The sequence below is a fragment of the Mercenaria mercenaria genome, chromosome 11 (genome assembly GCF_021730395.1).
Source record: "Mercenaria mercenaria strain notata chromosome 11, MADL_Memer_1, whole genome shotgun sequence".
NCBI lineage: Eukaryota > Metazoa > Mollusca > Bivalvia > Venerida > Veneridae > Mercenaria > Mercenaria mercenaria.
Genome location: NC_069371.1, coordinates 67778222 through 67797728, shown reverse-complemented (window position 1 = coordinate 67797728; position 19507 = coordinate 67778222). Strand labels below are relative to the sequence as shown.

At 34.3% G+C, this 19507-nt stretch overlaps 1 protein-coding gene across 1 annotated transcript; it reads right to left on the bottom strand.

The window, feature by feature from the left end:
• Window positions 1-2218: 2218 nt before the first annotated feature.
• On the bottom strand, window positions 2219-14740 carry LOC128546639 (heat shock 70 kDa protein 12A-like). The gene is made up of 8 exons (XM_053517641.1): window positions 14539-14740; window positions 13481-13585; window positions 11983-12075; window positions 11328-11594; window positions 6627-6774; window positions 5507-6103; window positions 5227-5289; window positions 2219-4706 (listed from the first exon to the last, which is right to left on the bottom strand). The coding sequence occupies exons 1-8, from the start codon at window positions 14665-14667 to the stop codon at window positions 4333-4335; spliced, it is 1776 nt and encodes a 591-aa protein (XP_053373616.1). The 5' UTR covers window positions 14668-14740; the 3' UTR covers window positions 2219-4332.
• Window positions 14741-19507: the final 4767 nt, after the last annotated feature.

Here is a 19507-nt window from a genome sequence, read left to right as displayed (position 1 = left end):
AACAAGTCCCGCCTCTGACAAGACTCGAACCTTCGACCTCCCGATTGCGGGGCTGGTGCCTTATCAATTAGGTCACCGCAGCTCGATTAAGAGAAAAATGGTTAAAGCTGCTGTATTGTTTGAAATTTAAATGAAGTTAAGATATTATTCGTAATTCATGGAAATTTAAGGGAACCAAATCTTACCTCCCCTTTCAAAGGAAATATACTTTGGTTTTCCATAGCTTTGCCGCCAAATCCAAATGACGGTATCGTCATCCAAAGGTTCAAGAGTTTCACCAAGAATACATATCCCCTGAAAATTGACACATGTTAAAAAAAAGACACTGATATTTGACATTCGAAATGATCTTTCTCCTGTCTATGTATTTCTTTAACAGTATTTAAAAGCCCTGTAAACCCCAAAGAGACTTAAAGCGCTGGCACAGGTCTTCTGTCCGTTCGTCCACAATTTCATGTCCCCACAATAACTTAAGAATGATATAACCTACGCCGGCCAAACTTGATACACAACTTCTTCATTGGCTGTGGATGTCACCTAGTGTTAGTAGAAAAAATGTTTCTACTTAATGTCTTGAGAACCCCTTTTTCAATTCTCGGACTTGGCAGGCACATGGACTGTGCATGTTTGCAATTTCTTTTTCCGCTAGATAACACCAGAATACTTTCTGAAATTTGCCAGGCATTGCTACGTGTGTATTTTATTCATATTTTAAAACAAGTTTTTGACAATAAATAAAAATAGTGTCGTCATTAAAAGTTGGACATTCGAATATTGAGCACTTCAATGATTGTTTAAACTTTTTAAAATATCAATTCAGACCAATTAAAATTTGTTGAACACATTTTCATTGTTACATATTGACTTAAATGTAATGCAATTTTGTTTTGTCCCTGATGCTTTAGTTCTAAATTAATGATTTATACATAACTTTGTAAAGATTCAAATGCATACGTAACAAACTGTATTATGGCTAGCAATGATAACGTACCTCCTGATAGGGATTTGATCTTTGCTTGGATATTTGATGAAGATTACGTCCACCAAATGTGTTTTTCCCACTATATATGTTCTCTTTTGTATAGTCTATATCTTAAAGATGCACACAATGTTTACTTGATACGAAACAATCGATTTCTAACTATGACTGACTTTGCTTGGGAGTTCTATTTCTAGTAATATTGCCTGAATATGATGAATATTCAAAATTTTTAGATGAACTATCTGCGTGCCAAAAATTCCAAAACAATTGCCTGTAGAGAAGTGGAAAGTGAAAAGGTAGAAAATGATATAAACAGTTCTATTATCATTGTGTATATGTATGCGTGGTGGTAGAAAAACAATAAAGAGTAACAAAAGAAACAAGAAACTGCAACACTTTTGAATGTACTCTTTAATACGGACGCAGAGTGTGATAGCTGGAAGAGCAGGTTGGGTTTGAGTGATACCTAGGTAAATAATGTAGTAAGTAAAGAAAAAGATGCTTTATTGGTACAGAGAGACGAAAAGTATTTCAAACTTGCTATGTTATCTCTTACCCTGCTAAATGTCTATAATGAACTTGTCCATCTTTCAATTTGGACAGTACCATTAACTGTTAAAAGGTGTGCTTACCAAAAAATACACACTGAACGGCGAACACTGCAGATAATGATCAGACTGCATGGATGTGTAGGCTGATCATGATCTACACTGGTCGCAAAGGCATAATCAGTCGTGTCCAGCATGATAAGGGTTATTCATTGAAATAGGAAACTGTAAGATAATGATTCAGTTTTTAGAAAAATGTAAGAGGATTAAGGTGTAAGTTTGATACCAAAATACCCGAGTAGAGTAAGGAACAATAACCTAAAATTCTTCTGCTCTAGGTTCGGACACTGAACAGGGCAGTAGAAAGTATAAGTTTTGTCGGATACAAAGAAACAATGTAGAAAAGTATTATTCGAGAAAAGGTAACTGACAGTTTTAGGATCGGATAGGGAATTTATCCTATGTGGCATTGACCTTATTGATTGAACACTAAAACCAAACCAGAACCTGTCTTCCCTCTAACTAATATCCAAGTGAGGTTTAATAAAGGTTTAGAATATACAGTGAAATTGTAAACCGTGTAATGAAGCTATAACTAATATTGTTTTACAATACCGGACACAATTTACCCACTTTAAACCTCTTTATTATTAGAAAAGACGAGCTTGAAGTAAACACTAGTTTGAAATATGTTCTGTTTTTTTTATTATTTTCGACTTCAGATATCTGATATGTTAACAACAATAACTGAACTAATTAAAAAAAACTGGGATGATTTACAAACGCATGGATAATAAAATAATTTTCTATGATTAACAATACTTTGAATTGTCTGCAAATGCGTGATTTACACAATTTTCATGATGATAAACAATACGAAGAGTGATATATTTTTACGAATGATAAGCACGAATCCTAGTCCATACAAAACAATATTCTGTGGGTAAAGATCTTACCAAATATAAGTCCACAATTAGTGAGTCCAACATCCTTAATTGTTTTTGTGACAGCACAGAGATTATCAAACCTATCAACAACGACTTGAAAAGTTGCACTGCTTTCTGGTAAACCAAAGTCGTCTGCTAGCGTCTTGAAGAACGTTTTGCTTGAAATTTGACATTTTCAATAAACATGTATTAAAATAGTAAATATTTTGTCAGCCTTAAATATAATCATTGAAAACAAAGAAATCACGTAGATAATTATCATCTCTTCATTGAACAGTATTTTATATGGGAGTAACAAAATATACCGAAACCTATTACATCAACAGGTTTACTATATAGCCGATCAAATAACGTTACAAAACAACACAAGCCACATTCGGTAAAGTGCTTTTTCATAAGAAAACCAAAAAAATCTCTCAATATCAGATACATTAATTGTATTAGTCTTGTATATCCATTACATTGGTATAATTATAAAATAGTACTGATATATTTATTGTTCCATTCTGGGGCTTAAAAGGAAACAAAAACAGAACGGTTAAGTTCCTTCCATTCATTAGATTCATACGTCTAAAGTACAGTCGTACATTCATTCAAGTAGAAAAATAAAAGTGTAATTGTTGAACGAAACGGATTTATTTTCATACGAAAGTCGTTAATATCATTATTAGTAAACAAATATTCAAATATTGAATTTATGAATATCTCATTTAAGAATATCACATTTCAAAATCAGAGGGAGAGTTACAGTTATGTCTGCCTTATAATAGACTGCGTAAATGTAAGATTTAGGAAAATTGTGAAATTTTACCTGTATAAGGGTGTCACATTTTCTATATTTCGCATCTGTTGTTTCAGCAAACTTTGTGCTTTATCAATACTTAAATTACATTTGATTAGTATTTCTAAAATCTTAACTTTAATGACTAACGCTGATCATATTGAAAAGAAACGAAGGTAGCGGTATAAACCTCTTAATCATAACTTAAGTTAATGAATGTTATAATATTATATTGGGACCAAAATAGAAAAATAAACCAGTTAAGAAATGATCTATCGGGTGAATTGTAACTTTATCATGTTTACATTGGAACATGTTTAAGATATACTCTACGTTTATGAACATTTTTCAAATTTATCATCAAACATGGATTTAAAATTCTCTTATCAATTTAGATTGTACACTCACATGTGTTAAAGTCAACACTTATGAAATCCGACCTTCAAATAAGAAAGGGTAACAAACATCGTGAACAATAATAACACACACTGACTTGGTATATGTGTTAACAATTTGTAGGCAAATCAAAAATCAGTATATACAACTTCTCATCCCCGCACATTTATTACTTCCTATATATTCGTATATAGATATATTTAAACAATCCTGTTTTATCATTTTCTAAATACGTAATATCTATTTGCAAACTGGCTGCATAAATATATATATATATATATATAATACTACTTATAAAAGAAAATTTCATCGCCAAATAAAGACTGAACTAGTCCAGCTATTTAGTTATCAACTTCAAAATTATATAAGACATAGGTGTTTTCAGGTTCCTGGAAACAGCGCTTTATTAATGCAAGAACTGAACAAGTACTTGCAAAAAATAATATAAGAAAGATCACACAATACCATCTAGTGTCAGTGCCTGCGTGATACTTTTAAATTATGGTAGAATTATCCTCTTAAAGCATGTATTTGTATTTCATTTGGCGAATATTATACTGATTGTAAGAATGAGATGAAACATAAACGTAAGAGCAAATAATGTACACATAAACAACAGTAAAGCAGTCGCCAACCTAAAACAGTATGTATGATAAATATGCCTATATATTTTTTTTTTCATCGCAAAAAATTAAACTTCGCCGATATTTTGTTTCCGGTTTCTTGCTCTTTTGCCTCGACATGCAATTCTGTATCTCCAAATTTCATGATAATGTCCACTCTAGTTGATTCTCCAGCAGTACCACTAATGTCAATCTCGCCAACCTTTTCACATCCGGGATCTGTTATGAAGGACGGATGCTCAGAGATAGATTTATATATCTCTACTGAAGAGCTCTGCGCTGTGTTGAATGAATGGATTACCTGAGTTTTGCCTGGCACAATTTCAGTTCCAATTGGTATGAAGACTTTGAATACATCTTCACACATATCTCTGTGCTTGTGCATAGCTGGATGAATTTTGGGATCAAACGGCACTGCGGAGCTTATACCTGCAAAATCAAATAGCATGGTTTTGTTATAAAGCTTGTGTGACCAGCAAAAATAGTTCATCTCCAGTAAATGTATGCTTCATTCCACAAATTCCTCTGCAATACGAATATTTAACGAGATCATGTAAAGAAATTAATTTGTAGTTTAGTGTCAATACATATCTAATTTATGTAATATGCAGTATTAAACTATTTTCATATTAAATATAGTTAGAGGATCATCACTGTCTGTGACACATACAGGTTAGCCACGTCCAAACAAACATCACATTTCCACGTATTCTCGTAAGTAACAAAATACCCCAGTTTTTGATACAATCTCCACGACTAGTTTTTACTTAAAATGTTAAAGAAGGCTTTGTTTTTTGCAATATCTCAATTTAAGTACCAGAGCAGTTTTGGCATATACGAAAACAAATCTAACGATTGTTTCAAAATATGAACTAAAGTACTCATATATTTCCATTTTGTGTATATTACATAATGTTATGTTGTGCTTCGTCAAATCAATATACATTACCATATGTGCATGGCGCTCTCCTTGAATCGATTATATCAGGATTGTGTCCAAACAGAACAGCACCTGAAGTATATCAAAGACTATCAAAAGTTAGACTCAGAACATAATTAAACTTCATCAAAATGTCTGAACAGAGTCCAAAATCAAAAACATTTGTGTTATCATCTTATCAACTGACTGCCAAAAACCATTGCTTTATCAAACTGAACATACTATTTATCTGAAAGCAAATGAAATAACCACCACTTCCACAGTTTGGAATGATGTATAACATTCAAACCTTTAACTACGGCGCTTGAAGCCTCTTCTGGAATAATCACATGCTTGTCTGTGAAGGTGTCTTTGATAGATTGTTTCAGTACATCACATTCTGAATATCCACCGACCAGGATTAAGGTTTTCACCTCTGCCATATCATGTCTCCTACATATTGCTTCCAAATGTTCCGTCAGACTATCAATCGATTTCATGAACATTTCATGAAATATATCTTGATCAATTATTAATCTCCCTCTTTTCTTCTGAACCTTATTTGATTTCAGTCTTTCTAGCCTGTCCAAGAACGTTTCTTCACTATTTTCTTCGTCATATATCTCATACAAAGAACTTGGTAATGTTAGATTCACTTTTCCATCTTCTTCATCCATCACTTTGAACTGGCGTTTCTTTAACTCTAATGTTCTGTGCATATCGAGGGTTTCAGTTTTGCTTTCCTTCTGTAGTATTTGTAGAACCTTCCTTCCAAAAAGATTTTCCAAAAACTCATAGATTTGTTCATCGACAAGTGTGCCACCCCAAGGTCCGCCACTGGGTGGGTAAACTTCATGCAATTTCTCATCATTGTGGACCTTATGAACTGTGATATCAACTGTACCACCTGACAGAAAAAGTATTAAATGTGTTAAACAAGAGCTGATTGTTAAACAAATATGTTACCCCATGACGGCCTTCATAGGTAACTTCGCATGTAAAGTTCAGTCTCCAGTACGCTGTGCGCCCAACTTTGCCCCAAATAACTCCGGACCAGAAAAATTATGTCTTAGAAATAAGCATCCTCAATCTATTGACCATTTCTTACTGGCTGGCAGGCAGACACACGAACAGACATAAACAGAACAATATACTCCTCTTCTTCTGGACATAATATTGACTCAACGTAAATGATATATTAACGCAGAATTTGATTAAAGAAAAATGAATTTAAGGCCAATTATCATAACAGACTAATAATAGAATACATTTTAAGGAAACATATTCTGTCTTAATATGAATAAATGCAGAATATATAACGCTTTCAAAAACTGCGATAAGGTCGAAACCGTCTGCATATAAATTTCTCTGCTAAACTGAAAAAAAAAACAAAAAAACATCTGACACAAAGGTACGCTATAACACTTTACCTCCAAGATCGATCACCATAAATTGCGAATCTTTCTTGAAGGCACCTGCTTCGTCGCTTTTGTTTGTAGAAAGTACTGCTGTTCTACAAAATATTGCTGCAGCTTCTGGTTCTAAGGCAAGTAAAAGCTGACTCTCTGGTATACCTGCCTGAATATCGAATAAAACGTTTAAGACGTGCAGGTCTTGGTTGAGCCGTCAAATGTTAAGTTGTGTGTATTTGTAAAATACTGAAGTAATAAATTTCAGTAACATGATCTCTCTCTCTCTCCCTCCCTCCCTCCCTCCCTCTCTTTCAGTAAATTTAAATCTAAGGTGGTGCTAGAAGTTGTGAGGGATGCAGACCTAGGGAAATCATAATCTGTAATTGTAATCAGCAGCAATCTATCATATTTATTGAAGTAGTAACATGTAATCAGTAATCAGACACATTTTTGCTTATATGTAATCCTAGTGTAATTGAATACATAATAAAATTATGTGCAATAATGAGTCCTTTTTAGTCACATTTATTTCACACCTGTTGGAAAAATAGTATACTTCTTTGATTGACCTTAAACAATTTAGAAAATTTTGTCAATATGCTTCCGTTATATCATGTTGATGAAATTGCAATGAGTCAATATTCTTCATTTACATATTATTCAATAACTGAAGTGACTCTGGCACAAATTAGATGTCGTCTGCACCAGAATGTGGTGGATATAGGGTAGAAACCAGTTTTAACTAACATGATCTGCACAAATCCCTGCAAATGAGTTTAAGACATCCACATCTATGAAAAACATAAAGCATTTAATGTGAAACCATTTGAAAATGCTTCAGACTGAAAGAAGGTCTAGCCCAAGGTTAAGCAGTTTAAGGTTCTAGTTCATACAATATTAGCAGAATTGCCAAAAACGTATGAACGATATATAAATGGAAATTATGTTTTTTTTAAAGTGAAGCCTTCTATTTTTAACCTACATATTTTCATTTTCCCTAAAGCAGTATCGCAGCGTAATAAAGATCTTGTTTGCTACAATCTGGTATCTTTCCGAGACAGCACTTTCAGATTTTTACGGAATGATACATTTAGTAAATAATAATTTATAAGAGAAGTTGTTGATAGTTATTACAGATTGTTTCTTTTTGGATTTAGGGAAATATTATTAGCAACTGATTTTATTTTTATTGGAGTATACATCAACACGTAACAGTATTTGATTAATTCGTTGATTGATGATAAAATAACCGAGAATTGAAATAGGTAAAGACCTATCTGGCAATGATGTATAAACAATATTGTACTATATAATCAATATGTTATAACACAACACTTGGATTAAAATTTGCATATATAAAACCTACAGTTTTTTTTATAACATCTACAAATATAAAGTGTGCCAGAATGTCACAATATATGCCCGTCATAGCAAATTTCTTTACACTAGCACCTGTATTTAGATATGGATTTTTGGTTATAAAAAAACTAGTTTTTTTATAGTAACAACAAAGGGAAGTTAATCCTAAAAGCCCCTTTACCACGTAGAGAGAGGTTAAAACACACCTAAATTTTGGATGTTAGACATATGTTGTAGGACAGAAAAGTTGCCTCGATTTTTTTCCTATGGCCAGTAATAAAAAAGTACAATATAAGCTATTTATAGCAACAACAAAGGGAAGTAATTCTTAAAACAAGAAATGCCTCATAGTGGTGAACATTTGTGCCAAGTTGCATCAAAATTCCTTCATTCATGAAAAAGAAATGCTCTGGACAAAGTCATTTTTGAGTCTGACCTTTGACCCCTAAGTGTGACCTTTACCTTTCAGCTAAGGGCCCGGGTTGTGCGCATGGCACGTCTCATGCAGGGGAATATTTGTGCAAACTGACATCTAGATCCTGTTGTGCATGACTTAGTTTTAGACCGGACACGAAAAATCCTTTGACCTTTGATCTCCAAGTTTGGCCTTGATTTTTAAGCTAGGGTTCTAGGTGTTACGTCGTCTCATCATAGGGAACGTTTATGCCAAGTAATATTTTATTCACTTGGATGACAGAGTTCTGGACCGGACAGGAAAAACAACTATTGACCTTTGACCTCCAATTATGACCTTCACATTTGTGCTAGGGGTCAGGGTTTTGCGCATGACACGTCGTCGTCTCATCATGCGGAACATTTGTGCCAGGTTATATAAAATCTCTTCATGGATGACAGAGTTATGGACCGGATAAAAAAAGAAACCTGTTGACCTTTGACCTTCAATTGTGACCTTAACCTTAAGGTAGGGCTCCGGGTTTTGTGCATGACACGTTATCTCATCAGTGGAGACATTTGTGCCAAATAATATTAAAATCCCTTAATGAAAGACAGAGTTATGGATCGGACATGAAACAGACCCTGTTCATATCATGTTAAGATTTGACTGCTAAGTGTGGCCTTGACTTTTGAGCTAGGGATCTAAAAGACACATCGTCTTATTATTAGGTATATGAATTCCACGTTATATTAAAATCCCTCCATTGGTGGCAGAGTTATGGACCGGACAGGAAAAATAGCCTTGTTGAACTTTGACCTCCAATTGTGACCTTGACCTTTAAGCTAGGGGTCTGAAAGTTGTGCATGGCACATCGTCTTATTATGGAAAACATTTGTGCAAAGTTATATTGAAATCCTTTCATGAATGACAGCGTTTTGCACCGGACACGAAATTGCGGACAGACGGACGGACGGAATGACGGACGGACGGAAAAGCGCATTCCTATAGTCCCCGAAACTGATTTTCAACCAGTAGGGGACTAAAAATGAGATAAAAGCTGACCTCTAAGTCTTCCGTTTGTATGGTATTAAGTAACTAAAAATACAGCTTCCGAGTGCTTTATTGATTTTAATAAATACCTGCGCCCAGCAAGCATCTTTTTCTGTCTTGGGAAGAGGAAAATGTCACCAGGACTTACATTTGGTGAATAAGCGGGATATTTGATTTTTACCACTTTTTTATCTATAAGAAACTTTTATAAGATGGCACTTTATGAGCCGCAGCTGTTTCATGCATCGATTGGAAACCTCGAAAACCAGTCCTTGGACGCATTGTTTTGTTAACAGCTTTCAATACTTTGTCTCTGTAAGACTTGCAAGCGACTTACTTTCTTTGAAATACGTACAACAGTATACCTTAAGGAGGTAGGTGACCTTGTTACAAGGGTAAATTCAAATTAGTTGAACCGCAGCAATTTTTTGTGTTTCGTGTAATATGAAGTTTTAAGTGCTACAATCTCAATTTTGTTTGTCTCTGTCTCTTCAAGTTCAATTTTTATCCAGGTTTGAAGAACATGACCCTCCAAAGGTATTTCATATTGAAAGAAGAAGGAAAATACGGATATTTAACACTTTTCAGTGTATTTTAGTTTCATTGATAACCGTAGAAGTCTGCGTAATTGATAATTTTACTAGTTTGCACGTTAGCTTTTTAATATAAGCTTTAAATGTATATGTCGCGGGGCTCGTGTTTCCATGGTAACGCAGTTTCTCTCATTTTTAATCAACTATGTACAAAAATAGGGGTTTTCGACGGCTTCGGTGCCATTCTGTTAATGGCCAACATGGAATATTTGGGAAATATTATTAGCAAAATACCAAGCACTTTACATGGTACCCTATTTTTCTTAAAGTTTACAGTAACCATGGCAACAGAGATGTTTAAAATAGCTTATATCTTGCGTTTTGTCGTAATTTCTTATAAAAAAAATTGAATAAGATTATCTTTCTAGTTAATGTAGCTTTAAAACACATTATTTCTAATGTAAAATATATTTTCGTGTTATTTGCATTTATTCAAACAAATTTCACAGCTTAGAAAACTTACAGCAGTACCCTTCGTCTGGCATTTTTCATGGAAAAATCGTTCAGCATGCTGCTATTATTCTCATGGATATTGTTAAATGAAAATAAAAAGCCGAAGCTTTGTTTCTTAAATAGACCAGTGTCAACGCTTTCGAATTTTACATTTAGATACATAGGTCACGGGCTTCGTTTCCATGGTAACATCAATTAAATTAAAAAAACACAATTTTCTACTGAAATATGAACAATTTTAGATCTTAGTTTTAGTACATAAGTAACAAATTATCAACGGAACCTGAAAAACAGGTATTACAAATCAAACTGCTAGATTTTTTATTTGAAAATGGACGTTACAAGTAACCTTTCACCCAACTATATTCCAAATAACGTTGGTTACCATCATCCATTTTCTTTCATTGCGCATAACGTTTTAATATAACTACATAAAAGAAGCAAAATATTGATTATTATTCAGAGTAAAAGACTCGTAACTAATAATTCAGCAAGTAATGGTTATTTGAAAATTGTTAAAATAAAGAAAATGCACAGAATTACGTGCTTTCAAGATAAAAGCTATTAACTTTGCGCGGTAACTGACACGTAACGTCATGACGTCAATGACCTCATTTTAAGGCAACAATGTTTTGAAGCGTTTCTGCGGCAGTTTATTCATTAGTTCTGCATTATTAAACCATAAAGCATCAGATCGAAGACAGGTTCATGATTTGTTTTCAGAAGAATGAATATACAAACACATTTAGTTTGTCGTAAACGTCGTCGTAAATCGTCACGTTAGCTTCCGGTTAGACATGCGCACATACAAATATGAAGGTAACCTACCTCCTTAAGTTAAAGAAGATGGAATTATTTAAAGTTTACCTGCACAGCTGCTACTCTCATAAATTGTTTTGCTGAGTCATTCCATATAGCTGGAACTGTTAAGACCCAAAGTATATCATCATTCACGTTTATACCAACGTCTTTAGCAGCTGCATTGCCTTTAACTGATTGCTGTCTGTTATAGTAAGATTCTGTCAACTTGTCTAAAAGGTGTGTCTTTAGGTACTTGATAGCGGCAGAAAATACTTTTATGGCTGGCATTGTCTTCCCCTGGTCATCACGTAGTTTTGTTTTCAACGTGAGGTTCTACAATTGATATAAAGTATTGTCAAGATGACTGGTTGTGAGTTACACTTTTAGTAAAGATTTCAATTAATTTGGCGAGAAAAGGGTTAAACGTCTGAACTATCTAGTCTAAGAATGGTTAGGGTTACAAGTTTGGAAATGGAATAATTTAATAGAGGATGTGCATCAATAAAAAAAAATGGCCATTTGAATACATACTATTTATACAATGAAACGGGAGTAATTTTAGGCACGTCATTTCATCATTTCTTCCTTATATAGGCATTACCATATATGGTTAATCAGTAAATTGCGACTAAAAGAATCATATTTTGTAGGTCATAAGATGATAAAGTATTCCAATATAACCATCCCCTCGGATTTTCAGATGCAATCAAAAGTTTCTTACTGTTCTATTATGAAGGGTCATTTTGAAATGTCGGAAGTACTTCCATCCGGTATGTTTATCTGACGAAGAAAGTTGTGCATATTTTTCTTCTGCCTGGAACAGATAAAAGACCATTTTACTTCGGTTCATTTTAACGTGCTAATATTAATTACAAAAGTTAACATTAAACTTTGTCTTCAGTGAAGCAAATATTACTCCAACAAAGATAATACAGAAAATACGCAAGGTAAATTTTTCATATCTAAAATCAGCTTATAGAAAGAAACATCAGACAAATTTCATGAAACCAGGTATAAATTGAAACGCAAAACAGTATATAATTGAAACATTGCACCACACAGTACAAATGTTAAGGTCAAAGATAAAGCTTGGAATGATTAATAACTTAAGTACTACGAAACGAAGGAAACGGATTTTTGTGCCAATTTATGTACGGCTAGCTGACTTCAAATTTAACCTTTAGTCATACTGAAATTTAAGCAATGTAAAACATCCGTAAACAATGCCTTTATTACAAATATCATTTCCTTCTATTGTAATAAGATTAAAACAAAACAGGAGAATAAGCCTATATGCTAATTAGAATTTTATTTAATCAATCTACACACTTTAAATGCCTTCCGAAATAACTTTCTTAAACCATTTTTCTTACAATCGGTAGTTTAAAGACGTAAAGTTACTGTAGTTAAAACATCCTATGAATAAAAGCGATGATTATGTTTATCAAGAAATCGCAAGGTTGGAAACAACGACAAAAGCTGTACAGGATGAGCAATATTCAAACAACGCAGTCGCTAAAACACCACTCCACAAAATCAAAGTTTGAGCACAAATGCATGCACTAATCAAAACAAAACATACACACACAAAATACCCGAAAAGGAGACTCTTGAATTAACAGTGGTTAAATAACAACTGGGAAATAGAAGCTACCTCACTCTTTGACTCCACCATGTTCCTATTTTACAAGACAGAGGAAGAAGTATAGTTATGCAATACAGAGATCCATAGCAGAAATTGATTAATCTAAGCAACATTATAACCTAAAGATCTGACATCTTTCAATGATGTATATACGTTTTTATGCTATATTGGGGCCTCCGTGGCCAATAGCTTAGGGTCGTTGACTTCGAAATACTTGCCCCTCGCCGAACCTCACTCATGAAGCCATTCATCTGACTTAAGGAAGGACAGTGGTTGTACCTGGGTGCACTTCAGTGATGAAACAATGCCCGGAGGGGCAACTGGGTTATACCGCCACCATCAAAGCTTGAAAGTCGCCATATGACCTATGATAGTGTCGCTGCAACGTTAAACGTGACAAAGACAAAACAAATAATATGCTATATATATATATATACAATATGTTATCGTGCAACATGTTTGCATTTGAATTTTCATGTTTGAAAATGTACAGTTGTTAACTGGTTTAACAAATTATCAAAATATATATACTAATAACACATCTAAATTGGTGATATTTAATTACTTTACCTACCTCGTAACCAAAAGCATTAAAGTCTCCATTTTTATCAAACAGCACTAGTGTTGGCCCTTTGGTGGTGAAGAGTCCGTGCCCATCTGTCCATGAATGACTGAATATCTAATTGCCAAAAGAGAAAGATATTTGAAAGCCATGCAAATAATATAAACAATTTGAGGAGAGCAGTGAGTAGTTAAGGTGTCAGCCGCTCATCTAGGACGTCGTGTACTCGAGTCCCACTGCGTGCCATGTCTTCTTATATAATACAAGTACTGGTTTTCTTAGGACGCAGACTCGAGAGTGATTCAAATAAGATTTAAGCTTTCCTCTCCATTAAGCTAAAATAAATTCTTATAAACAACTTGATTATTATCAAAATCAGACCGAATTTTATCCATCGTACTGTATTTTTGTTGATGTATTTTGACACATAAAAGCATAAAAGTAAACAGTGCTCGTGTGTGTTTTACAATTATAGGCAGGACTTCAATAAACGTCCATTAAATAAACGTGTAGAAGAGTTCCGCTTAAGCCGGTGCTAGGGGGCGTGAGAGGCGTTGCACATTTCATTACCTCTCGTGAACAGACTCAATCAAACCGAGTCTGCTATTATTCTGTGTTGTTGCATTCTTTGCTTCAAAAGGATCTTTTCACAGATTTTATTACCACTGTGACATTAGATATTGATTCTGCGAGAATAAACACTTAATACTTGTAAGGTTATAGTTATATTCCGCTTTTCTTTCCTTTGCAATTTGACTTACCTATCCCGATGTTTACTTTTATTTATGCCAGATAAGTATTAAATGATTATCTACAAAAGTATGTTGCATCAAATTTAAAAAAAGGTCACTGTTATTGTGTGTATATATATATCTCGCTTCGAAGAAGACGGCGGGTATTCTGTCCTGAATATGTCTGTAACTGACTTCCACAGTCCGTACAGGAGAGCTCTAAAACTACGGGCGATTTGTTTATGTTAGAGGAAACAATCCTAATGTAATAAAATCGTTATTCAGCACAATGCTCTAAGTAGTAAATCGAAACTACATTCAAACAGTGAAATATTTTACCTGAAGCGGATTTCGTTGATAGTGATCTTTAAATGAATAGGCGTATCCAGAATATGTCGTCCCAAAATCAATAGCCGCAACAATCAAATGCCCTGATTTTCTAGTCTGAACAGCTACTCTCTGAGACATTTTAAAGTTTATCAAGACGGAAGTAAAATAAAATTTAATCGATATGATATAATATATCACGCATAGTGATATATCTCTACCTGGTATTTAACAGATAAAAGCTTTTGTTGAGATAATGGTAGGTAAAGAATTCGACACCTATTTTTAGCTCCACGGAATTTCTTTATACTAAACGTTTTCAGATGGTATATGTTCTGACCTTTTTCTACAAAACCGTATTAGGCACTTGTCGTGGTGTTAAAATCTTACATTAACTTTAACTTTATGTAAATAACAATCATTAAACTTAAAGTAGCGGACCCATAATGACAATCGGCAATGTCCGTGCTATTAATTATTTTCCGTATGCGTTTTCGGCATTATCCGGTTGCAATGAAAAATAATTGTCCGTTATGACCGAGGGATGCCGAAATCGCAGACGGAGGATACGTAATCGCACGGAAATAGCCGATTGTCATTACGGGTCCACTACCTTAAATAGTCCATTTATATGCTGAGATAAATAGTCTTTTGTCTAACATTAACACTAAACTCGGGTTTCAGGGCGTGAGGGGTGTTGCACTTTCCACTACCTCTCATGAACAGACTCAATCAAACCGAGTCCGTATCCAAAGGATCTTCTTACAGATTTTATTAACTATCACAATATTAATGTTTAAGTGCTGTGTTGCAGCCGTAAATGTCTCCCCGTACTTGGATTCAGTGGTGTTATATTTTCTGGTTCTTTGGAATCATGGAGTCTTCTCAATGTTCATTGGTAATAGAATTCCGCTTACGCCGGTGCTAGTGGGTGGAGGGGAAAGGTGGCGTGAGGGATTTTGCACCTTCCGCTACTTCTCATGAACAGACTCAAACCGAGTCTGCTATTATTTTGCTTGGTTGCAGTCTGTGCTTCCAAAGGATCTAGTTATAGATTTTATTTTACAGTTAAATCAAATTATATCTGCAAGAACAGGAGAATGTTTATCTGTGAGCATATTTGCAGCTCTGTAAATAGTATAGTCTATTAAATAAAATACTGTCTAAACAGGCCTTGCCAGCCTAAGGAGTATGTGGCGATCATCTAAAATCAGCACCAATGCAAAACCCGGATCTCTAAGAGTAACATCATTGGAGTTTCCAAATAAGGAGTTGAGACAAAGAAAGCGGCCAGAAACATTACACAGAAACTGGATGTATCCCATACAAGATGCCACTGAAGGATTCTAAAAGTCTTTTAGTTCAACACCCGTATGTAACAATGATCTATATCAAAGAACAGCAACATCAGCAATCTCTGATTTGATCAACATTGAAACATCAAAATCACTGAAAACTGGTGAGAAAATAATAATTATCTTGATTACATGTCTTTCCTCACAAGAGGCAGTTTTTTCATTTTTTTTTCCGCACAGAGAACACATTTCCTACTGACGTCTGCTGATTCCGGAGACAATTCATTATACTTAAACCAATTTTTGAAAAGTCATAAAATTGTATTTAACAAACTAGCGAAACACGTAATATTGGAAGAAAATTTATTTAAAAAAAAAGCACTTTAGCAGTCCCTATAATAATAGTAGTTTTAAAATGTCTTAGAAGCGGGTAACTTTCTTCTTAAATGAATATGTTTAGGGGCCGCTGCCCCCACATCCCCGCTTTGCCCTATACACAATAATTTGCTGCGCATGCGCATTGTTAACTCCTTGGGACCACTAAAGAGCATTCAACCCGAAAATTATAACAACTGATATTAAGAACATTAAATGAATGTGCCCATTTATCCTATATAAATAACTAGTTTCGTATTTGACCAGAACAAACTTTTAAACATGGAGTCACGAAATAAATTATGTGCAGAAAGTAGAAAATATGGCAGTGTTTGACAAATGCCTGAAAAATGTGAAGGAACTTGAATACAGTAACGATTAACTTTTCATAACTCACGCCAGGTTACTAAACATAACATGTGATATGTGTAAATATTTAGGCTTTGCCCAGTGAAGAAAGAACGGGAAAAGATTGCGTACTGTTTAAATTCTATTCAGAACATCAGTTCTTTCCCTTTTAGAAATCTTACAAATGAATATAGATAAGTTTGTTCCAAGTTTATAATAAATTTCCTAAAAATATTACATTGTATTATTTCCATAATATTTTCGATTTCTATTTCTTTGTGAATCGAATGATTTTAAAGAATTTCAGCAAAAGAGCATAATGATATTTATCATTTATTAAAGTATACCCCCTCCCCACCCACAAAAAAAAAATGTCTTGTCGATTTTGATAATGTGACAAGATTTCATGAAGGCAATCATTCTGATCACAATTAATATAGTATAAAATGGCCTCTAGAATGTTAACAAGGTTCTTCTATGATTTGACATTGTGACCAACTTTTGTTTCTTTGGCTGAACGGTGGACACCGGATCATCATCCTATTCTAATATCTCCTTCTGAACCTATGGCTTATGTGAGATGAAAAAGTTTTGCCTAAAATGGTTTTATCTAAACCGTTATTGTTTAACGCTCAACATCTAATTCTTGATATTTTTACTGCCCCAAACGTTTAAGATAGGAGAAGCCATTTTCCATTTTAGTGCTGAGAGCTAATTTAAGCAAGGAAACCGCTTTTACACTAGTATGACGCGACTGGGGAGCGAACACTATCGCAAGGCTACCGGGGCTGTCTAAACTGTTGTTTTTTTCATTCAGTCTATTTAAGACAACAAGCCATATATTCCATTATAAATTCGCTGGAACGTTTTCAATATGTACGTTTAATCAAAGTCTACTTATACAATTGTCTAAGCGCGTCTCACCGAACTTGAATAACAAGAGCATTTCGTTTCCAGTGTAATTTATTACGATTATCACAAGGCAAATGGCTGACATTTCTTTGCATTTATTTGTGTCAGTTTGTCTCGATTCTGTATAATTTTCTGAAGTGCATGTTTTAAGGCTTCTTGTCAAGACCTATCCCAGTATTCAATTTTGTTGTCTAATTAGCGGACGAAACCCGTTTTGTTTCTAAAAAAATATTGTTCATTTAGATTACCAGTGTTTGAATGTTGACTCCTGCGTGAAATTAATCTTTCTATCCCCTCCCCCACATAAAACCAACACTAATTTAATTAATAAAGATATTGTTTCAAAGGATATTTTGATATAATTGCAACAGTGATGAACATCAAACTCATCAATATCAATGAAAGCTGCCACAGTTTTAGCTTCTTAAAGGATCATCCTATATCAATTTAGTGTAGTATGCTTGCACATACAAATTCATCTAAAATAGCTATCTTGTCTTGATTTTAACTGCAGTGGATTAAAAAGGTAAGCTGCGCTACATTATCCCCTCTGCAAGTTTTGGTGTTTGTTGTTTTACCATAAACTCCCCGCCCCTCACCCCCCACTTTTTACCTTCTTCCCCCTTTAATGACCCCTATTTTAACTCCATCCTAAACCTTTTTAATACCTTCTAAACAATTAAAATATATCTTGCTGATTGGTATTTGAGGCACTTCGTCTGCTATGGCTTTCCACTATAGTATCTATCTATATGCCCTGCTTTGTGATGAGTGACTTTGGTTGTGTTTGCTGTGTTAAATACGTCTATGGAGCCTACCCCTGATCTTTTGCTATCTGTCTGTTTTTCCAAATCATACTGAAGTATTCGACATTCTGCTATGTTACAGGGTATAGTTATAAGCTCTGGGAATTAACAAGGGATTTATCACTCTATTAGTTCCCAAAACCTTATATGCCCTGCATTGTATTGGCATTGTTATACTTTTTATCAATTGATTTTATTGATTTTGAGGTATTCTACTCTCTGGATTGTGAGGCATATATTACTCTGGGTTATGATGTACTCTGCATTGTGGATGTTGATGTATTCTTCTAGTTTTCACTAGAAGTTAAAGCCAAAGGTAATCCAGACTATATCATTTATTAAATGATATAAAGCTTTAATAATCGTCATATAGTATTATAGTTAGCGTTTACATCGCGGAATGTCTTGCATGTTTAGAACCATTTATCTATCAGCACAAACAAAGTTCTTTGATGAAATTATTTACTGGTATAGGGTTTATGCAAATGACCAGACATTGCGTTGTTTTTAGTAATATATCATTACGTGGTTAACATGCGTTTGGAGACAGTTTTGCTCTTTGTTGTATTCATTTTTTGTCAAATTTGTAACGTTAAAAGTTGAAAATATTTATACAAATTCCATGTATTACTAAGTCTTCAGTGCTGCTCTCTCAATACTTGTTTATATTCATTTCTGACATTATTAATTCTACATAATAGGCTCACAAACAGGCTAAGAGTTCAGCGGCCGGGCATAAATAACTTTGCAAAACAATAACATATTGTTTTTCTGTTATTGTGACTTTTGTTGTTTCGAAACATTGAACTAATTTTTGGTAGATCTTTTACACAAAACATTAATAATGATATTTAACCTTAAAAGGCTTCTGATACCGTGAAAATTGCACGTTTTATTCTGAAACGTCAAAATCAATAAAATTACAAGTCTTAAGGAAAATGCTGAAGTACCAAATGACTTGCGAGCTTTTTTGTTAGTTTTAACGTCGCACCGAAATGATTATACAGAGATCACATTGCGACTTTCCAGCTTTGACGGTGCGGGGGTGGGGGGAGTCCCCAGATGCTCCTCTATGAATTATTTCATCACGGGCGGGCACCTGGGTAGAACCACCGACCTTCTGTTAGCCAGCTGGATGGCTTTCTCACATGATAAATTTAACGCCCCTCGTGAGCCCTTAACCCACATCGGTGAGGGACAGGTGATTAGAAGTCATGATCAGCGATCTTAACCACTCGGCCAAGG

Coding starts and splice junctions, on each gene's coding strand:
- LOC128546639 (XM_053517641.1), bottom strand. CDS start 14,667: ATGTCTCAGAGAGTAGCTGTTCAGACTAGAAAATCAGGGCATTTGATT. Junction 6,775..11,327: donor TGAGAGTAGCAGCTGTGCAG/GTAAACTTTAAA, acceptor TTCGATATTCAG/GCAGGTATACCAGAGAGTCA. Junction 5,290..5,506: donor TTCAAGCGCCGTAGTTAAAG/GTTTGAATGTTA, acceptor GATATACTTCAG/GTGCTGTTCTGTTTGGACAC.